Source organism: Agelaius tricolor, unplaced genomic scaffold, assembly GCF_023055355.1.
Source record: "Agelaius tricolor isolate 1412-34295 unplaced genomic scaffold, bAgeTri1.0.p SCAF_3, whole genome shotgun sequence".
NCBI classification, from domain to species: Eukaryota; Metazoa; Chordata; class Aves; order Passeriformes; family Icteridae; genus Agelaius; species Agelaius tricolor.
Genome location: NW_027269263.1, coordinates 41,966,765 through 41,986,950, shown reverse-complemented (window position 1 = coordinate 41,986,950; position 20,186 = coordinate 41,966,765). Strand labels below are relative to the sequence as shown.

At 36.0% G+C, this 20,186-nt stretch overlaps 1 protein-coding gene across 34 annotated transcripts in view; it reads left to right on the top strand.

Annotated features, from left to right (window-relative positions):
• The window catches only part of NRCAM (neuronal cell adhesion molecule), a 145,403-nt gene that overhangs the window by 121,627 nt on the left and 3,590 nt on the right, over positions 1–20,186 (top strand). For 15 of the 34 annotated variants that reach the window (XM_071423605.1, XM_071423602.1, XM_071423601.1 and 12 more), the window contains 6 exons: positions 3,225–3,290; positions 3,810–3,935; positions 4,978–5,130; positions 8,576–8,707; positions 11,796–11,874; positions 13,633–19,770. In XM_071423605.1, the coding sequence (XP_071279706.1) occupies positions 3,225–3,290; positions 3,810–3,935; positions 4,978–5,130; positions 8,576–8,707; positions 11,796–11,874; positions 13,633–15,472 (2,396 nt within the window). In that variant the 3' untranslated portion in view covers positions 15,473–19,770. Of the gene's footprint in view, positions 1–3,224; positions 3,291–3,809; positions 3,936–4,977; positions 5,131–8,575; positions 8,708–11,795; positions 11,875–13,632; positions 19,771–20,186 lie in introns of those variants that run through there. The other 19 variants (XM_071423622.1, XM_071423621.1, XM_071423620.1 and 16 more) reach the window with 5 other exon arrangements.

Here is a 20,186-nt window from a genome sequence, read left to right as displayed (position 1 = left end):
TCCTAAACTTTAGTCACTTTAGGGATTATTTGATTTATTGTTCTTCTGGACAAAATCTTGAGAAAGAGTACCATTTCATTGTTAAAATACCTTCCAGTCTCAAGTCCTGTCTTATTAAATCCTATTGATTCTGCAGCCTGGCTATAACTGTTATTTGTAGGAACTGTGTTCCTGAAAGGCTGAAAAATTAAATAAAACTCTACCAAACGGCTATAGTAAAAAAGCACTGGAATTAATTTGAAAATAGAAGAAAATTTAGCTTCATGCCTGGGCCTCTTTCTCAACAATTGGCAAATGCTTTTATATGGTGCTTTTATATTTTATACTACATGAATGAAACCATACTTGGAAATGCCAGCTGAATGTTGCACGGTATCAAGGCAGGAATGAAATAGCTTAATTAAGGTAGATGAATAAGAGTGGGTCTGTATAAAACCTGTAACTTACTGGCAGTCCATTCCCATGTTTTTCAGAGTGATGCTTTTGCCAGCACTGCTGCACAGTGTGGGGCATGGTTACAGATGAGAGAGCACAGTGCTCTGCTCTCCAGGACAGAGTTTCTTGCCCACCCCTCTCCCCCCCTTTTTCCCAACTGGCACTTGCACATGCTGGGAGCTTCTGCCACCTGACAATTACACATGTGCCATTTGTGAACAGTGCTGGGAAACATATTGAAGAACTGAGAGGTTAATTATAATTAGAGGTGTGGTGATTGAGAAGACAAAAGAGTCTGGGTGGATTCACTACAAGCTTTAAATGTCGTAACCAATTCACCTCCAGGTTTTCATCACCTCAGGATCCATCAGCCTTCTTTTATGTTCTTCTGTGTGTAGTCATGTTGCAAATATGGCACATTTAACAGACTTAAGTAAAACTTGGCAGGCCTGATGGCAAATGAGATCAAGCAATAATGCAAAAGAATTGCAAAAATAATAACGTTGCAAAGAAGCACACAACTGAACAAATTTCCTGGTGCACCTTATTCAATAGTTAAACCCCACAGAATTTAAATCTGACCAAATACTACATGTGGGTAAATATAGCTATATGTTCATATAGCTATTGGTAAGAATCAGATATGAGTACATTCGATAAATATAAGCATAAATTAGTCACTTGAGAGAATTTAGAAGTAAGAAATTACGGTAACTTTCGGAGCAAACTTGATTGATCATATGAACACATGATCAATCATATGAACAGAAAGACTTTTACCAGATACTTTAATCTAGCAGGCAACTCTTTAATGAGAGCAGAAACTGGAAATTGGAGATGGAAAAATACCCCGCAAGATAAGATGGAGCGATTATTGAATTTGCTCTGTAATTTAGAAACTCTCCATTATCTGGAGTCTTTCACAGAAGATGAGACAGTTTCCTTCATCCCCAAGTGCTTGGGCATGAGAAGGGAGAAATTAGGGGTAATGCTGTGGCATCTGTTTGCAGGAGTACAAAACAGATTATTGCTAACAGTTTTTTCTGTCCTTAATATTGTGACAAATATCAGTTGTACGGTTGGGTTGCTAATTAGACATCTTCCATGGAAGACCAAAATCCAGGAGAATATGGCTTTGAGAAAATACAATTCAATGAAACAAAACAAAGTCATATTTCAAATACAAGCCATTTGTTTTCTTGGCACAGCACAAACGCTGAGATTGTTATTGAAATAAACACCTGTTCCTATGTCTAAATCAGGAAGGAAGTTTATACATCCTGTCTGCAATCTCAGACTCTGCACCCTCCTAAATTTAGAGACTGCTTTTCTTTCCTCTTGCTACCTCTACAAGTGGCACAGAGAAAGAGAACCTAATCCCCTTGCATTACCATAGTGTATATTGTTACATGCTAGATTTCCCATAGACAGCTCTGGCTTTGGTATTTCTTAGGGTGGTTGTTGTGACTTAGAGACCTAAATGGCTCTTCTTTTTTTTTTTTTTAATCTAGTGCTTTTTCAATTATTGTGTTCAGGTGGTTTTGGTTTTAACAAGAAATTAATCTATTCTTTATTATTTAAATAATATAGTCCTTATTATCTTGTTTGGTGATAAAAAAAATTTATTTTGTAAAACATTGTAATAATCAGAATACATTATCAGAAGAACCAATGGAATTTGCCTAATTTAGGCATTTAAAAAAATACTCAAAAGCTACAGTTTTCTAGACATGGTATACATATTATTTCATCTAGGGGCCGAAGTAAGCCATTTTGTCTGTGCATATAGCTGAACTTTTTCCAGATGGCCATATGGACAAAGCCAGGCTGTTAGAAGAAGAAAGTAATTTAAGTGGATAGATAAATTCTGTGTAGCCTCTTTTGCCTTGATAAAAGGCTTTTTCTCATTTTATTTTCTTGTGTAGATGAAGCCATTGGAATTCTGTCATTTGTCTTAACTGAGACTAGATTTTTAGCTCTGATGTTGCATGGTCCTTTAGGAAGCATTTTTAATGCTCCTAATAGAAAAGCTATTTTTAGCAGGATAGAAAAGTTAGTGGCAAAGTGAAGCATTTTCAGTTAAAGCTAATTTCATGCCTCTAAGGAGCATCCTCTTTGTATCTGCCCTATTACAGCATTAGAACTATTAAAATCTATTTTTTCATTAGTCTTAGGCAAGCAGAGACACTGATCTATATGTTCATTTGTAGCAAGCATTACTATCTTGTTACAAAGAGCGAAGGTATGAGCAGAAAAGTGGCAAAGAACGAAGATATGAGCAGAGAAGTGGCTAATTTCAGAATGCTGAAGAGAGAAGCTCTTCTTCTCACAGATGTGGGCATTCTGCATGTCTGTGAGAAGTGCTGTTGTCTGACTGGAATGGCAGCGGGGAGACGCAGCACCTTACAATGGGAGCTCCTTGCATCCCAGTCCTTCGTGTCCTTCACTCCAGACTACTCTGATATTGGCTTTCCAATATCTGATATCTAGTTTTCTGGTGTCTAAAGGTGCCATGAATGCATAGTATTAACAAAAGCTGATTTCAGGAATGTCCTGTGAAAGCAAAGCTGCCAGTACATACATACTTCAGTTTGTTTTCAAATACATGTGTATCACTTAGCTGTTTCATCTTTTAACAAGTAAAACTATTTGAAACCTGCATGATCTTAGAATGTGCATGTGTTATTTATTTAACAGGTAAGGTTTTACTGTATTAGTTAATTGCTACTTTTTGATGCAAAATGTTTTTACTCTTTATTTTTTCTTTCCTACTATCTCTGATGGTGAAGGATATTCAGAAATCCTTTTTGCAACTTCCCCAGTCATGCATACTGTCCGTCCAACATTCTATAAGGGTATTGTCTTCCTTTTTTATCGCTATCCATGCAATAGAGCCAAAATCCTTTAAGGGCTTGCACTTGGGGCATTTGCAGTCCATTCACTGCCACATGCCATAAAGGGAGGAGCTTACCACCTTCATGCCTCCCTTCTGTCCTACCATTTCCCATTACCCTGACAGTGTTCTCATCTCTTTCCAGCTGTCTGCATTTTACTTCCAGATGGATAGAAATAATGTTTTTCAGAATTTTGGCAGTTAGGTACTTTTTAAGTATTTGGCAGTTTTTATGGTACAGAGCATGCTCAGTAAAGTACATAGATTTTACTTTCTAATTTCTTAGTGTAGTAACTGCCTGGGATTAAATTTCAAAATACAGTACTTTAGTTACTAATTTCCAGTAATGGAACCAATGAAAAATGTGCTATACTTTCCCTCTATATGGTCTAAATTAACATAGTAACTTCTTTTAATACTTTTTTTAAATGTATGAAGTCACAACTGTATATTCTGCTTTGTTTTTCTATTGTGTATTTAGTTCAACCACTTTATCCAAGGATCAGAAATGTTACAACAGCTGCTGCTGAGACCTATGCCAATATCAGTTGGGAGTATGAGGGACCAGATCATGCGAACTTTTATGTTGAATATGGTGTAGCAGGCAGTAAGAAGTCATTTCATTAAATTCTGATAAAGTCTTGAGATGTATTTTGGATTTTTACAGTAAATGGGGTCTTAAATTGACCCAGTGTTAATGATAGCTCTTAAATGTCTTAAATTATTTTATAATTTGATCAGGAAGATCAAATAATTTTCATTTTAATAAACATCAATGCTTAGCATGTTTTTGATGAATAGATAAATGTGAACCTTTGTTCCTTTGTATTATTTTATAAATTCTTTTGAACGCAAACTTCTAAAAATGTAGTTTGCATGAAGTTGTTTATCATGAAGCGATTACACGTGTAAAAATACGATTACTTGCATTAAAGTAGGATACAAGGATTTTCCTAAATTATGCCTAATTCAGGGAAAAAAAAGATTAACTAAGATATCCTTTATTAAATTAAACCTTAAAATAAGATATGAAACAGTTTATGTGCCCTTATTGCCTAAAACCAGGTTTAAAACTTTGATAATACTGGTAATAATTAGAACAAAGTTAGCTAATAAAAGCAAGATACTCCTTTTCAAATACCTCATCCTTCTAAAGTTATGTCAAAAGGTGACTAATCTGAAAATTGGAATAGAAATGCATTTTTCTGGATATTGGCCAAGAAATAGCTGAGACTGTCCTAGAAAAAAGATACAAGAGAGATTCAGATTTTGAAGTAGAACTTCTTGACCAAAATAAATATGGACTGAAACTGCAAGTGTCATTTAAAAAAATGTCTAAAATCTATTTTAATGTCTCTCATAATTACAGGTTCAATAAGCATTTTAAAAGTAAATTAAATTTGTATTTCTTTAGTACAATGGAACAAATGTTTAAAATAGTTTCATAATTACTGAACAACAAATTCTTTAATATGTTGCATGCAATTTATTACTCATAATTTTATATAATTATTTTTGAGACAACAGCTGTTTTTCTCAGATGATCCATAGATTAGTCAAGTAACTGTCAGTAGTATTTTGTCTAGAAACTTTCAGTAATACAGATAAAATTAAAATACCGATTTGTTGTTTTCCTAAAATTTTTATAGGCAAAGAAGACTGGAAAAAAGAAATTGTAAATGGTTCTCGAAGCTTCTTTGTCTTAAAGGGTTTAACACCAGGAACAGCATATAAAGTCCGGGTTGGTGCTGAGGGCCTGTCTGGTTTTAGGAGTTCAGAGGATGTGTTTGAGACAGGTCCAGGTGAGGCACACTGTACCGTAGTACATTTCTGTATCCTAGCCAGAACCGTGTTAGACCAATGCTGAAATGCTTCTAGCAAGAGATGCTGCAGCTAGAATCTTTGCATGTTCCTTTCATAGAGCAATGTTAAATTATTTTATAAACGCCTAAATGATGCCAGTTTATTTATGTTTGAATTATGAATGTTACAATCCTTTCAAATCACTCTACTTGACTCATATTTGTACTAGGGGCAATATATGCCCTGCCCTTACTCCATCTGCGTGCTGTGCACTGAAGATGACCTATTTCTAATATTTCCAATTAGTATAATTACAGGGCTGTATTTAAATAATGCTGCTTTTTATAGGGCTAAAATATTTGCATAATCAGAAAATGCAGATTCAGTTTGATGTCTCATGTAATCTATTTATACCAGTGTTAAGACATTCCTACTTGTAAATCTCTCTTTTCCTGCCATATACTAGTTTAATATGGATTTTGATGTCACACATATATCCTGGGAATCAGTAAGGCTGTTTAAGTTTCTTATGTTCATACTGCAGTCCTATTTCTCTGTAAGCAAATCAGCAATGCCTGCCAGTTGCACTCAGGAAAAAGGGTCTATTGGAAGGTTCTTTGATGTTGTGCTGAATATTGTGTTGCCATCACATGCCATGCCATCATCATGTTCTTGGTCAGCTGTTATTATTTTTGTCTTTGCCAGCCACTTCTGCTCATTCTAAGCATTTTAGCCAGTGCATAGTTATACAGCAGTAGCCCCACCAACTCCAGAATGTTATAAGAAAGTATTTAAAATACGAAAGTACACTTGAACATTATGTTATATTTATCAGGCAACAATATAGATAATGGGTATGCCAGTTTGAAAGTGAGCACTTTCTAAAATCGTCATTTTTTCCTTTGATTCGTTCAATTTCTGTTCAGTTTATCATGTTGCAGGAAGGTTTGAAAACATAGTGCTGAATAACAGTGCTAGGCAAATATGTACAGGCTGAATACAGAGCCAGGAACAGCTAGTGGTACAAAAGCCTACCTGTGAAATGCTATGCATGTACACATCTGAAGCCTAAAGGAGCAGAAAAAAAGGACCAAGATTGTAATATAATTCAAAACAAGTTGCATGGAAACCTTCCCAAAAGCATCTCCCTGCAAAAAAAGTACTGAGCCAGTAGATAAGGATTCCTGTACTTACCCAGTCATGTTAACTCATGCCCCTGTGTAGTTAAGGAAGAAGGGACTTTAGACACTCCATTCTCCTTTCTAGTGGCAAGTTTCAATGTTCAGCATGAAATTGTAAACAGCCTATGTCTTACAGAAAAATCTTCTGTCACACTGTCTTCAGTCTTGGTCCTTTTTTAAACACTGCAAAAAGATGGAGTGGACAGAGAGGAAAACACTGGAGTATGTCCTTATTAGGAATGAAACTTTGATATTTCAAATATGAGGCTTTTCCCACATTTTTTCTTTGACAAGCATTCCTATAGAGCATCTTCATAGTGTGCAGGTTTATCCTGTTGGGCATTCGTGGTAGAGTGTTCTGCATTGACTCCTGCATCAGTGGTTCACCAAGATGCAAGATTGTTCTGCCTGAAGCAAATAATTTGCTTAGCATAGGCAGGAAATGTGCCATTTTTAAAGATGGACAGAGATCTAGAAACCCTTTCCTACTGGAAATGCAGTAAGTTAATACAGGAAGCTGCATAAGTAAGTTTTCATCTTCCCATCTACCTTGCATATTTTTATGCATGAGTTTTTGGCTTGATTCTGTTTCTTACTACATTTGAATGTGAATTGTGCTTTTGCATTTTGTTACAGTATGTATTATACAACATCTAATGTCCTATTATGAATGCAGATGCACAAAACTCAAAATAATTTTACCCTTAAGATGAAAACAAAATTTTCTTTTATTTTCACATGTAGTTCAGAGGAAGATTCCTTTTGTGACTTTTTTTAATTGCCACTTTTTAATATTTTATGTATATGTATTTACGTATATTTATATGTGGCATAAAGAGTAGAAATATTTAGGCATGTAAACTATATATGAGATGTAGAGCCTTTGATGCAAAAATAGTTTAAATTCTTGTGCATATAAGAGTCACTTTCTAAAATATCAGAAAATATAAAAAAGGAGTGAGAAATCTTCTGAGTGTATCTCCAAAATAACTGAGCACATTAACTCACTGAATTATTTAGATGAAAATCAAGTCATAGTCCAGTGAGACCAAAAATAAGCATTTAAAGAAAAAGTACTTCTAAAGTGGAATAAACACTGGTCTTCTGTATGGAGTGGACTGGAGATACTGTACATCAGAAGAACTTTGTGTTTCCATGGAATCTGTCAGGAATGTGAGACCATTGCTGCTTTTCTAAGATACCTGTCTCACACTCCTTAACTAGAAAATGACACTGAGACATTGGCTTGAATTCTGTCAGTTGAGCAGCTCTTCACAGAGTTTCATGCTTGGGTTTTGGGTCTGGAGAAGAAGTTGAAGAATGAATAAGACAGGTTTGGATAGATGTTCATCTTCCTTCACTTCATATTTTTTTTGTTTGGAGCATGTATCCCTAACTCCTCTCACTCTTCCACCTTCTCCCAGCAGCTAATCCTAAATCAAGTTGCCTGTAGTGTATTTCCAGCAATAGAGGAGAAAATAAGCTTCACCAGAATAATCCTCCTACTGTGTTGGAGACCAGTAGATCCAGACTCTAGAACACATAGTTAATTCCTGTTCTTATTAGTGCCTGTAGTGTTTTCTTTGTAGTTTGCTTATTATTTACATTATCTTCCAGCTAGAGTTAGCATTTGGAGAGAAATAGTGCCAAGGGAAGGCTTCCCACCTCACTAATGCTAAATCATGGTAATCATGATAAATTAATTGTAGGATGAGGTATGGGTTTGAGGAAAGAAAGAAAACCTGATGCTTAATAAAGTTTTAAAGGATGCTTTATTGCTGATTTTTAGTTGAAATTTAATGCTAGGTTCCTTGAATGATCCATCTGTTTCCCCATTTCAGAATGATGGAAATACATTAGCTTACCAATATTGGCTTTTTATTAATCTTGAGAATGCAATCGACATATTTGTGTGAATTACAATTTGAAATTTTATATCAGGAGTTTAATTAATTCAAAATGGTTGAGAATAGTTTTGAGGTTTGTAGAAAGTAATGTAGTATGTATGTAGATTTTGAAAAGTAGTTGCTAAGCTTAAATGTTAGCAGACTTTTTATATACCAAAAACTAACGTCTATGCATAGGTACTTGGAAATATTCTGAATAATGGAAATACAAAATACAGAATTGCTGTTTTTCTTAATGCTATCTATTTTTCACAGTGAATGTTATTATTTGATGAACATTATATTGTCTATTATTTATCTGAATTAGCATAGCATTTAAATGCAGCAAAACATAATTTTTCTTCTTTTATCTCTAGCAATGGCAAGCCGGCAGGTAGACATCGCTACTCAAGGATGGTTCATTGGTCTAATGTGTGCTGTTGCTCTTCTGATCTTGATTTTACTCATTGTTTGCTTCATAAGGAGGAATAAGGGTGGCAAGTATCCAGGTAAGCTATTTAACCAGGGTAGTAAAATTCATCTGTTGGTAACCCACTAAGATCTCAGGCTTACTGGAAAATTACATTTGCTGCTGGTTTACATTTACGCTGTGTATATGGCAAATCAGTCTGATCATTTGGTGGGCTTGGCAGGAGCCATCTGCCTTTTGGTAGGAAACCTACATCTATTTCAGCATAGGAGAAGGACCTTCTTCATTCCCAGAGGGTCCCAGCAGTGCATGACCTCTCTAGAGAGGCTAAGCTTTGTTTGGAACGTCACCACTAGTGCACATTCCACTTTCTGAAGTCCAATGCAGAGGAGTTTAGTCCACTAACATGAGATGAGTTAGAATTTATTTGGGTAGAAAGTCCAAATCATAGCTAGTGGTTACTGTAAAGTATGGGAATGCATGCCATAGGACAAATCTCTTCATATTTTATATTGTTTCCAATACCTTGAGCTCCCTCCCAGAATCTGTGTCATCTTCGGCCTCTGCAGTTTTTCAGCTAAGTTTAAAGTTACCATCCTTCAGTTAGGCTGGGGGTTTTTTCTATATTTTTTTCTTTCTAAGAGGAGGTGTAAAATAAATGGCTTTTTCTACTATGTCTAGGAATGGCCAAGTATGTTTTATAATTTTTTGTTAAAAATTGGAGCTAGACAATGTATGTCTTCTATCAAAACACTCATCCCTCCTGGTGTATTTTACAGAAGGCATGTATGTGTATGTATGTATGTATGTGGACATACAGGTATCATATATATCTTTCTCTAGTATTATATTTCTTTCTATGGAGTAGCTCCATAGACCAAAGCTCTCTTGAAAAGGGCAGTGACAACCACTGTACCTTGCACAGTACTGCTGGATAGGATCTCAGAGCAGCTGTTGAGGTATGAGTGACTATGAATGAACTTCAAGTGAGCATCCAAGGATAATTTGATTTTTCATTCTCCTATTCTAGCTGCAATAGAAAGTACAGTTGCTAAGTTTCTTGTAAAATCTTGATTTAATGAAAAAATATTTTCTCCTAAGGTTTGAGAATAAATATCTAGACTCTAGAATGCTTATTTAAATTCAACTCAAACTTCTTGAAGTTCATACTGTTAATTTGGGCATGAAAAATATGGATGCATTTAGAAAAGTATTAAATAAAATCCACACTTTGTTTTATTTTCTTCCGCTTATTTTGATCAGTGCACTTCTAAAAACATAGTGTCAGGGACCACTAAGAACTTCAGTTCTTCATAGGGAAATCTGCTGGAATAGAATAGCAGATTATTTTTATGAGACAATCACGCTATTAAGTACAAGAATTCTATTCTGCCCAATCTGTTAGATTGTTTTACAGAGAGAACAAAGATTTCTAGTGACAGCAAAAATTAGGTAAGAGAAGTTTCTGTGCCAGCTGCCTATGCCTATGAAAAACCAGATGATTAGGGAACACATAGTAGTACATAGAGAAGTATGGCAGGCCAAAGACATCATCTTGGGGTTTTTTTCCTAATATTTGGATTTTTTTAAAGAGAAAATGAGATAACAGAGGACATAGAAAAAGTGATTCAGGTGACTGAAACAATGAAGTGATGAAACTAAAAAGAGTAAGGAGGACATAGAGTGAGCCACCATCTAGAGGAGAGTAAAACAGAAGTTTTACATAAAAGTGTAGAGGGCAGTTGGATGCTCAGATTGTAATTGCTTTGTGGATCCTTGATATTCTGTCCTTTTTGCTGCTTCTGCAGAATTATTAGTTGCAAGGTATACATTTCTTCATGCACAGATACCTATGTATATACAGACTCATACATAAAGGTGGACCTAGACTAGAATCAGTTTGTACTAGTGTTTATAGCAGTGACTTTGTATTTCCTGGGTCATTGCAAATGTACTTTTCCACAGGTAGTGAGAAATTGAAGTTATGAAATGTAAGTTATGAAATCTATGAAAATTTAAGTTATGAACTCTTTTTCATCATAATTTTTTGCATGTTGTCTTGAGGTTGTCTGTGGTATGTGGAAGGAAATTCATTACTTCAGTATGAAATTGTAACAGCCTGATATGTCTCAAGGCCATATGTGTTACTGCAATTATGGACTTAGTAAATACTGTCAAGAATAATTAATATCCTCTTAAATAATGGCACATAAATCAGTGATGTACAAATAAAGTGTGGAGATTACCAGAGTAAAAGACAAGAGATTGTGTATTGGATTGTACAACTGTATCTGCTAGACAAGGGAAAGATTTGAATAGATTCCAGAAAAACAGAAATGAAAAGGCAAAGGGAAGAACCATAAATAGAATTCTCAAAGTCAGTATATTGTTTTATCCTGTCCACAATCTTAACTCATAGGAATATATGTCATCTGTAAATATCTGACTCCTCAGGTGCTAGTGGGTTTCTGTGTCAATGTGCTACATTTATTATGTTATAGGGACAAGTTATATGCCTAGATTTATTCCCACCAGTGAACAAGGATTAAACCTAAAACCAGAATGTGCAAGAAATACAATTGTGTAAAATTTAGGTTCCAGTGTATGTGACTTTGCGTTGGGTTTGATCACATTGTAGAAAAGAAGAAACATTTTGAGAATTATTAATAATGGAAAAAAAATCTAAAATTGTTTGGAGGCTTACTACATGAAGTTAAAGCAGAAAATGTTCAAACTGACAGTGAAAAAAAGTTAATCTGATTCAGTTTTATCAATCATTATGAGAAGAATATCAAAAAGAAATAGAGAGCATTGTTAAGTAGAACTAAATAATTCAAATTTGATTAGGCAATAACTCTATTAATAATCTAAGTAAATAAGTCATTTTAGTAGGATTTTTAACAATTTTCTCTCTTTTTGCTAGAAATAAAAGAAAGAAAAAGTTCTGCTAATACAAAATGACTTGCAGTCATGGTTGAATGGAAATAAAACCTATCACTAATTAGCAGATCTTTTTCCTCTGGAAAAAAAAAAGCCTACGGACCCATTTAAAAATAGTTTTTATTCGAAAGACATTCCTGCCAAGTGTGATCAGTTTGAGAAATTAAGGTCTTAGATTTTCTCATCTTGCAGTTTCATGATAAAAATTACTATTTCAAATATTTTAGTGAAGGAAAAGGAGGATGCACATGCTGATCCAGAAATACAACCTATGAAGGAAGATGATGGAACATTTGGTGAATACAGGTGAGCAGCTAATGTGGTTTGTCATGTTCACTGTTCGTATCACACTTGTACTGTATATAGTATCACACTTATTAATTTAAGACTAACTTTTTTTTCCATGTGAAAGATTTTGTATCCTGTGTTATTTAGAACTAAAAATAACATTTAAACCACACCATTAGAAAAAAAAATTATCCAAGCTTAGTATAAGCCATTTGCTAATGCAAGGTGAAAACCACATTCAAACACCATTGTATGTGTTTCAAAGTCAAAGTGTGGAATCTTTATTTACGAAGCCATCTTTCAGAGATTTCAAATGCCAGATGCAGTGTCCTTAGTTGGGGCACTGTGTTGAGCATTACAGTTTTTGAAAATAAATTTCTAACTGAAGCCTAACAAAGACAATCTGGAAAGCTGACTGGAAAACAAATGTGTTTAAAATTGCTGCCAGTTCTAACACCTAATCCAATAACAAAGTGATGTTATACACAGAGGTGAAGGAATGTCCTACAAAGAAAGCAAATCTCCCTTTCATGTATTTCAGTACAAGATCTATAGCAAGCAGCTTCAAAGCATGCAACACAGCTCTTATTCCTGACACTCTTCTTTATACTAGCCAAATCTGGCATTACCAAAAGCATGCCTTGGCAAGACTATTCATACAACAATTATGAATATGGCTTATTAAATAAGCAGTTTGTTTTTTGATTAGTACAAAAAATAATGTTACTATTTTCTAAATAGGTCAATATGATTATATTTTACGTGGGCATGAAATAGTTTTTGTGGTGCATTCCTGTGTCAAAAGCAGTGTAGAAGTTCTTTATTATTGCAAAGATTTGGCATTTACAAATGTACATAGAAAAAGCAGATTTTTTTCAAGAAGGATCTACTTTGTTGCCATAGCTTCTTCATAGAAGGAAAAGGTACATCCTGATCTGACAGGACTAGATGTACAGTTCTGAATGCTAAGGAGCAGTTTCTGTTTATTCTTCTCTGATTAAAAACAATATACTCCATTCGTAGGTTAATGAGGTCAGAACAGTATTTTATTACAGCTGTAAGTTCATATGAATTACCTAAATTCAACAGATAAAAAGGGAAGTATGGAGCAATCTTTGGAAGGAGAGTTTAAGCAGTACTGTATAAGTTTTCCTGGGAAGCCTAGTTTGCATACTCCTTTATTGCTCCACTGGTTCTTGATTCTTGGAACTTCCAGCAGCAGAAACTGACCTTTGTACAGAATTGTACAAATTATGTGACCTCAATGCATGTTTTCTCAGGCCTGGAATAAGTATTCAAGCCTGCTTTCATGTGTGACCTGTAGCAAGATTTTAATTTATGTCTCCATGTTTAAGTGGCTTGAGTTAATCTAAAGAATGATCTAGAGGTTTATTAAATTATTTTATAATGCATTCATTCACTCATGTCTAGTGAATATGGGCAGATGCATGCCAAGCTTTCACACTTAATGGAGAGTTCTATGTACCCTGCAAAACCTCCTTTTAAAAATGTATTTCTGTATAATTAGTCTATATTGGGCTTTCCTCTTTTTTCCTTAGAGACAGGGCAGGAGCAGCAACCAGTCAGATTACAGAAGATACCTTGTCATCCTCTCTGCAGCCCAGCATCACTGCAGTCACTCAGTTCCCAGTTTGTCTGCCTCACATGATGCGGTGCTTCTTTGAGGAAAAAGGGTATAGGGTTTCCCTTGGAAAAAAATGTAATTTTTGAAAGATCTAGGAATTCGAGTATTTTGAACTTTTTTCATCACTTCAGGTCCATGTCTGCTTGGACAGGAAAGAAACTGGACAAGGAAAAGAAAACAAAAGGTAGCTGTGCCAATTCTCCTGAAGCAAACCCTGTCTTTACCAAAGCAAAGTCTCTGAGATCTGACAGATCCAACTTCTTCAGAAGGTCAGGGGATCAATACTCCAGCACCAGATCAGAGACCTCCTACACCAGGAGGAGGGCTAGGCAGTCTTCAGAGCTTACAAGGGTTAGTTCTGTCTCTGCTTCCCTCTGCCAAGAGGAAAAGAGGTCAGACAAATGGAAGTACAGGCATGGCTCTAGACATCATGCTTCTGAGCAACACATTTTGGGGTTGGAGGAGGGCTCAGATTCTCAGGCAGGACAGCCATCCCCTTTCCAGCAACCCCTCAGCTGCAACTCAATTGGTGGCTTACTGGCAAGGCAGCATTCTTCTCTCCAGCACTGGTGCAGCCAGACCCCAGACTGCAGCTCAGATTCAGACGACACGCAGAGCTCCTGCCACAGGAAGGTAAGACCTTCTACTGCTACTCACTTCTCCGAATCTGAAAAGAATTCACTAATGAAATCTGTAATCTTGCCTGAGCTGGCCACTGTCTTAAAGGATGCTTTGACAGCAGCCAGACAAAGTATAACATCTGTGGCACAGGCTAGGTCCCATTCAGTGAAGCATCCCAGGGTACCAATTACAGAAGTTCCGCTGGTTCCTTTAGAAGCATCTGGGAGCAGTTCCCAGACTTCTGAGTTTGATCATATGGACAGCTTACAAGATCAAACAGCTTCTGGGAAGGAGAAACCTGAGGCTGACAAGGCCTTGGAGGTTGAATCAGCCCCTGAAGATGGAGAGGTGGCATCTGAGTCCCCTACAGAAGATCCAGAGGGACCAGATCCTTTGCGTAAATTTGACATGGAGAATCAGAATTATCTTTTTGAACACATAAAGAGGGTGCTAATGCTAAAATCTTCCAAATCTGAATGTGCCTCTGAAGAACTACTTATTCCCTCTGAAGAAGGCAAGGTAGATAATGCACTTCCTATCCATTCAGCTGTGGAAGATCTTGTCTGCAGAATTTGGGGAAATCCCGAAGGCAAGCATGAAGCCCCACCAGTCCTACGTAAGCTCTATCCTTTTCCAGCAGACAAAGCTGCTTTGTGGGGAACCTTGCCTGAGGTAGACAGAGTATTGGTTACTGGTAATTCTGTACTGTCAGTGCCTGATAATGCAGATGCTCTCCCTAAAGATCCTACTGACAGAAAGATTGAGGAAGCAATTAAAAGATCTTTCAAGCTAGTTGCAGCCCAGCTTGGAGTATCTATCTACTGCACTTATGCTTCTAAAGCTTTACTAATATGGTTAGAGGAAGAACGAGCTAGATTGAAAAAGAAATGGGTCCCATCTGGTGCCATGCAGAGAAAACGCAGGCTGTGTAAAATTGCAGCTAATTTTATCCACGATGCAGCTGAGGATTCTCTCAGACTCACTGTTAAAAATGTGGCATGCCTCACTGTAGCCTGGAGAGCTCTCTGGCTGCGTCCTTGGAGCTCATCACTAGATCTGAAATGTAAACTGCTGTCCTTGCCATACACAGGGGGCAAGCTGTTTGGTGAATCCTTAGTCCAGATCATGAAGGATGTCTCAGAACACAAGCACTACTTACGTCAGAGGAAAAAAAAGAGCTCTGCTGGAAGCTCTTCCTGTTCTCCTCACAAGTGTGTGAGTTCCTTGCGTTCTCCTCCAAAGTTCAAAGGAGGGAAGGGAAAGTATAAGGTCTCACAGTCATTTCATGCCAAGTATGAAAAGACATCTCACTTTCAGAGAGATATCAGACCATCAAGAGGAACTTTCTAAGAACATAAACTTGCTTCCTAGTTTCTCAGGAACTGGGAAGAGTGAAAGACATGGAAATGTTTCAGTATTTCTGGACAAATAAACCCAGTGCTTAGAAAATTAGGTGTTTCCAAGTAAGATTTAAATTATGAAGTTACTTAAATCTTAATGACTAATTAAGCTAGAGAAATCATAGCTCTCAAATCCTCTCTCTTTAGGGGAGGGTTTTTTCCCATTCTATTTCTAGGCTTCCTAGTGGTCTTGGGATGCTTTGGATTTGTTTGAAGTTTTGCACTCCTCAGCTTCAACTAAGAGAATACTTTCTGTGTGAGAGTTGGCTAGTCTGCAGGACCAGACAACAATCAGATTTTTCTGCCATATTGATCTAGTGAAGGAAATAATGCTTTAGGAAATGCAGGTGTTTCGGGAACTATGGAATGACTATGGATGCTATGTTCCTGTGACTGGATGGATTCCTTCATTTTTACATAATAAGGGAAAACAGTGCCTCTGTAGCAATCTTCTCTGCACTCTCAGTGGTTTTCTGAGTTGTAGAAGACTGAGACAATAAATTGTGGACAGTCATTGTCTACACCAAGAACCTGCAAGAAACAGAATAAGTACCACAGATGTGTGTTGAGGTCAGTGTAGGTGTATAAAACAGCCTAAATTTTCCTCTTGGTCCATAAATGGAGAGAAATTATGACAGCTACAGACCCATGAGTTCATGGGTAGGAAGACTGGAAGCAAGCAACTACAAGGGAAGGATGAAAGTCCAGTGGTCTGAAGAATGTTCTTAAGAAGATGAAACAGGACAAGGCAACTACAGTGGTTGGATTGATAGTGTGGTAACGCAGGATATTTGCACATTTAGGTGAATTATTTGCCTCTTTTCTTCAATATTTTGACACAGTATTTTTCCTAGAAATTCTAGGATATGCTGTGAGACACTGTGGCAGAGAGTTCTGGGATTTCTAGATAATATATTACTCTTCCTTCTTCTGAGCTAACTAACAATGAAAATAAAGTTTGTAACCACAATTGTGGGGTTTTTCTCTTGTAGTTACTTAACTTGCAGTTTAGGTGTGTTTCCCTAGGGACCTAGCCATGATTTGTGCCTCAAGACTGTAATTCTAAGCTTGGTCCCTTCCAGAACAAGAGGTTATCTCAGTGGACTGCCTGAAGAACTGAACAGTCCAATTGGATTTGGCAGTGGTCTCACTGTGTTCTAATTTACGCACATGTACTTTCTTTGACAATTCTTGTTTTAATTCTTTAATACTTGTGTGATTAACAACTTTTTCAGCACATTGTTTTTTAAAGCCAAGGCTTCATTACCCAGTTTTTCCAGCTTCTGTCAGGATTGAAGATTGAATATTAGAGAGATGTTAATGAAAAACTACTCAGAAGACTAATATAGGTGTGCTTAAATAAGAAATAGTAAAATGCTTTGAAGTCTGGATTGACTGTAATAATATTAGGACTCACAGTCCTAATAATTTAAGAGTGTCAGCAGAAACCTCTTAGGTATAGGGACAGATTCTCCTGGAGTATGCAGGGAAGCCATAGAGGAAGGGATTTCTGTGGCTTTACCTCATTGCTTTTACTTAAACAGTTCTGGGCTATTGACCTGAGGTCACAGAAAAAGGAATTTACTGCTAACAGTTTTCATCTTCTGCATCCACTTTCTGTGTCTCATTGCCCAGAATGTTTTACCCACTTTGTTTCATGTTGCCTTTCACCTGACAGTTCTGCTGTGAGGAAAAGTAGTATATTGCTAACCATATATTGAGTCTTTTTGCATGTCTGTGAATGTGGCAAAGTTTAGTTGGGAACTAGTTGCCTGCTGGACTGCAGAGGCATCGTAAAAGTGTCTTCCCCATTCTGACTGGTTGCTGCATGTACCCATATCTAAGGAAGAAAAATTGAAAAGTTGAAAGAAGAAAGGAGATTTCAAGGTACATATTTCTTTCAATAATTGATAAGCTTGTGAAATGGAATTACTTTTTTTAAACAAATAAATTTGTACTTTGCACTTATGTTATTGTTACCTTCATACTTCTTATATCTCTTAATAATTAACTTCAAGTTTGAGATGTGTTTCATTAAACTAAGAAGAGAAACATATTCATATAATAGCAATCATTAATGATTAATATTTAAATCGTGCTTTTAGAATATGCTTTAATATTAAACACTTTTCTTACTGAAAAGAAGTGTATATGGTACATATAAGTACTTATCAAAATGATTGGTACATATGAGTCTTCTTTGAGAAATTTGCATCCCTAAAAAGATACTAGTATGGAATTTATTTTTACAGCAAAAAATAGTAAAAGTATGGCAACACTTAACTTCCATGGCTCTAAATAAAGCATACCCATTCTCACCTCATGTTTGGATCCCATCAAGTATTGTTTTCTGACTATTAATTATATGCACTGCATAAATGACACTTTAAAAAACTTCTTCAATTTACCACTGTAATTTTAGTCAACCCAATTTGCACTTTATTTTTTAATATCACAGTATTACACTAGGTATGTAATAGAAGTCAGCAAGCAAAACCCCAAACAGAAACAGAAAGAAAATATGATTTATCCTGATTGCACTTTGGAATAGTTTTATGAACAGTTGTAAGCAAGGTTGGCAAACCTTGTGGGTACAGTATCAAAAATTATGGCTTTACCATGTTTTGGCAATATAATATTATATATTCTACTGTCTAAAGTGTTCTATAGCTCTTCCTAATGTAATTCAGCAGTTTTTGTAGTTTGCTTCTTGGCAGGAAACAGATAATACACTCATTTTGCCAGACCACCAGAGAGCCCCTCCTCTGTTTTGAATCCCCAGGGTAGCAAAAGTGTTGTCCAAAACATTGATGTGTTCACTTTTTTCTCCTTTTCTTATTTGTTTGGGGGTTTTTTCCCAATTTCTTTCTCTTCCACCCAAAACACTGTGTTCATTTTAAGAGTCATAATCCAGTTTGATACAGAAAAAATGGTACCATGGCATATGTTATCTTTTCTGAACCAGGAATGTAAAGCATCTTGGATAATCCCACTTGTTTTTCCCACTGCCAGAGTCCTGACAGAACCTCTCTCTAGACTTACATAGTGCAACAAGTGAAGGAATCCCTGGGTTCAGATTTGATTTTTGCAGTTTCTGTGACTGTGCTCTCACACCAGTACCCACCTCCATGTAGTTGCACTCCTGGGTAAATCTGCAGTTTTGTTTGCTTTCAATTATAGAGATTGTGGATTTCACATCTTGACTAAAATATAGAAAAAAACCTTATACTGAATGCAACTCTGTAAGTATTTCTTCATTGTTTGTCTTATAAATAAACTTCATTTGCAAAAATATAAATAAGAAAACCAGAAGAGCAACAGAAAGCAGACGTTCTCATACTCAGATTTTTCTAAATTGTAATGGCAAATCAAGCTTTTCATTGGATTAAACACAAAAATGTTGGTGTATTTATACAGAAGTGGCATAGTGTTTATATATGTATATTCCAACCTAGTGAATTACACTGGCTTAGAGTCATACTTTAGAATATTTGCACAGAGATTCATGACCAATCGGAATATGATACAACTGCAATTTTAATTTATTTTAATTTCTGCATATTATGGTGTAAAGAACTATGAAGCTATTCACCTGAAATTAAACAGCAAACCATATACCAGTGCCCTTTCCTTAACAGTCTAACCCAGAAAGCAGATCTTCCCTGGGAGAAGGACTGGTTACAATTTCAGCAGGAGGGCCTGGCCTTCTTTTGACTCCTGTAGTCTTTTTTAATAACTGTTAATACCTTCTGATGGGGGCATTGGAGAAACTACATTGTGTATGAGTATTAAATACTCAATTCCATCTTCAACATTTGAATATGGGGTCCTTCCAAAATGAACTCTCTTCAGTAATGTCTCTGTAATCTGCTTGTGTTCATAGTGTTACAAACATTTTCACTTTGCTGCTGGATTCTTGAAATTTTGGAGTACAGTCTTTTAAATGTTATTTGCCTGTATGTTTGTAGCACCAGTGAGCACAGATGAATGACATTTATCCTCGTGCCTTGTACGCCACAATAAGTAGAACATCAAGCCTGATACAGTCACATTTGGAGGTTTTTCTTTTGTGTGCTTTGAGCATGAGGATTTTCTTACATGTAAATAAGAGAGATATTCCTACCACTTTTTTTCTGGTGTATATGCAGAATGATAAAATCTCTGGTATGCTTTTCTGTAAGTATGTGTATATTAGAGGTGGCCTTCTTTTAGAATTTAATAACTTAGTGTTTTTCAAAACAAACAAAAGAAAAGGGTGATGAGGAGAAACAGCTTGATGGAAAATGGCAGTAATGGTTTTCTAGCAACAGTTTCTCAACAGGGCTTTTGTTGGCTAACTATATGATCTGATGTGGCCTTGTACATCCTGTGTTTGTGTTTTACGTACATATGTATGCACACACACACCCATATATATATATATATATGGTTTCTCTGGGTGCTTAAAGGTATTAGTTAGAAAAAAAATGCATTATTTTATAAGAATAAAGGTTTTAGGAATAAGAGGGTTAAAATAATTTGCTGAGTATATATTCAGCCTAGTGTTCTAGAAATTGCAAAATGTAATTTTGTTTCTTTAATATTTTGTATGTGTTTCTTTATATTTCCCATAAGCTGTGAATCTAAATAAAAACCCCAAACCACTTCAAAAAACCCCAAACCAC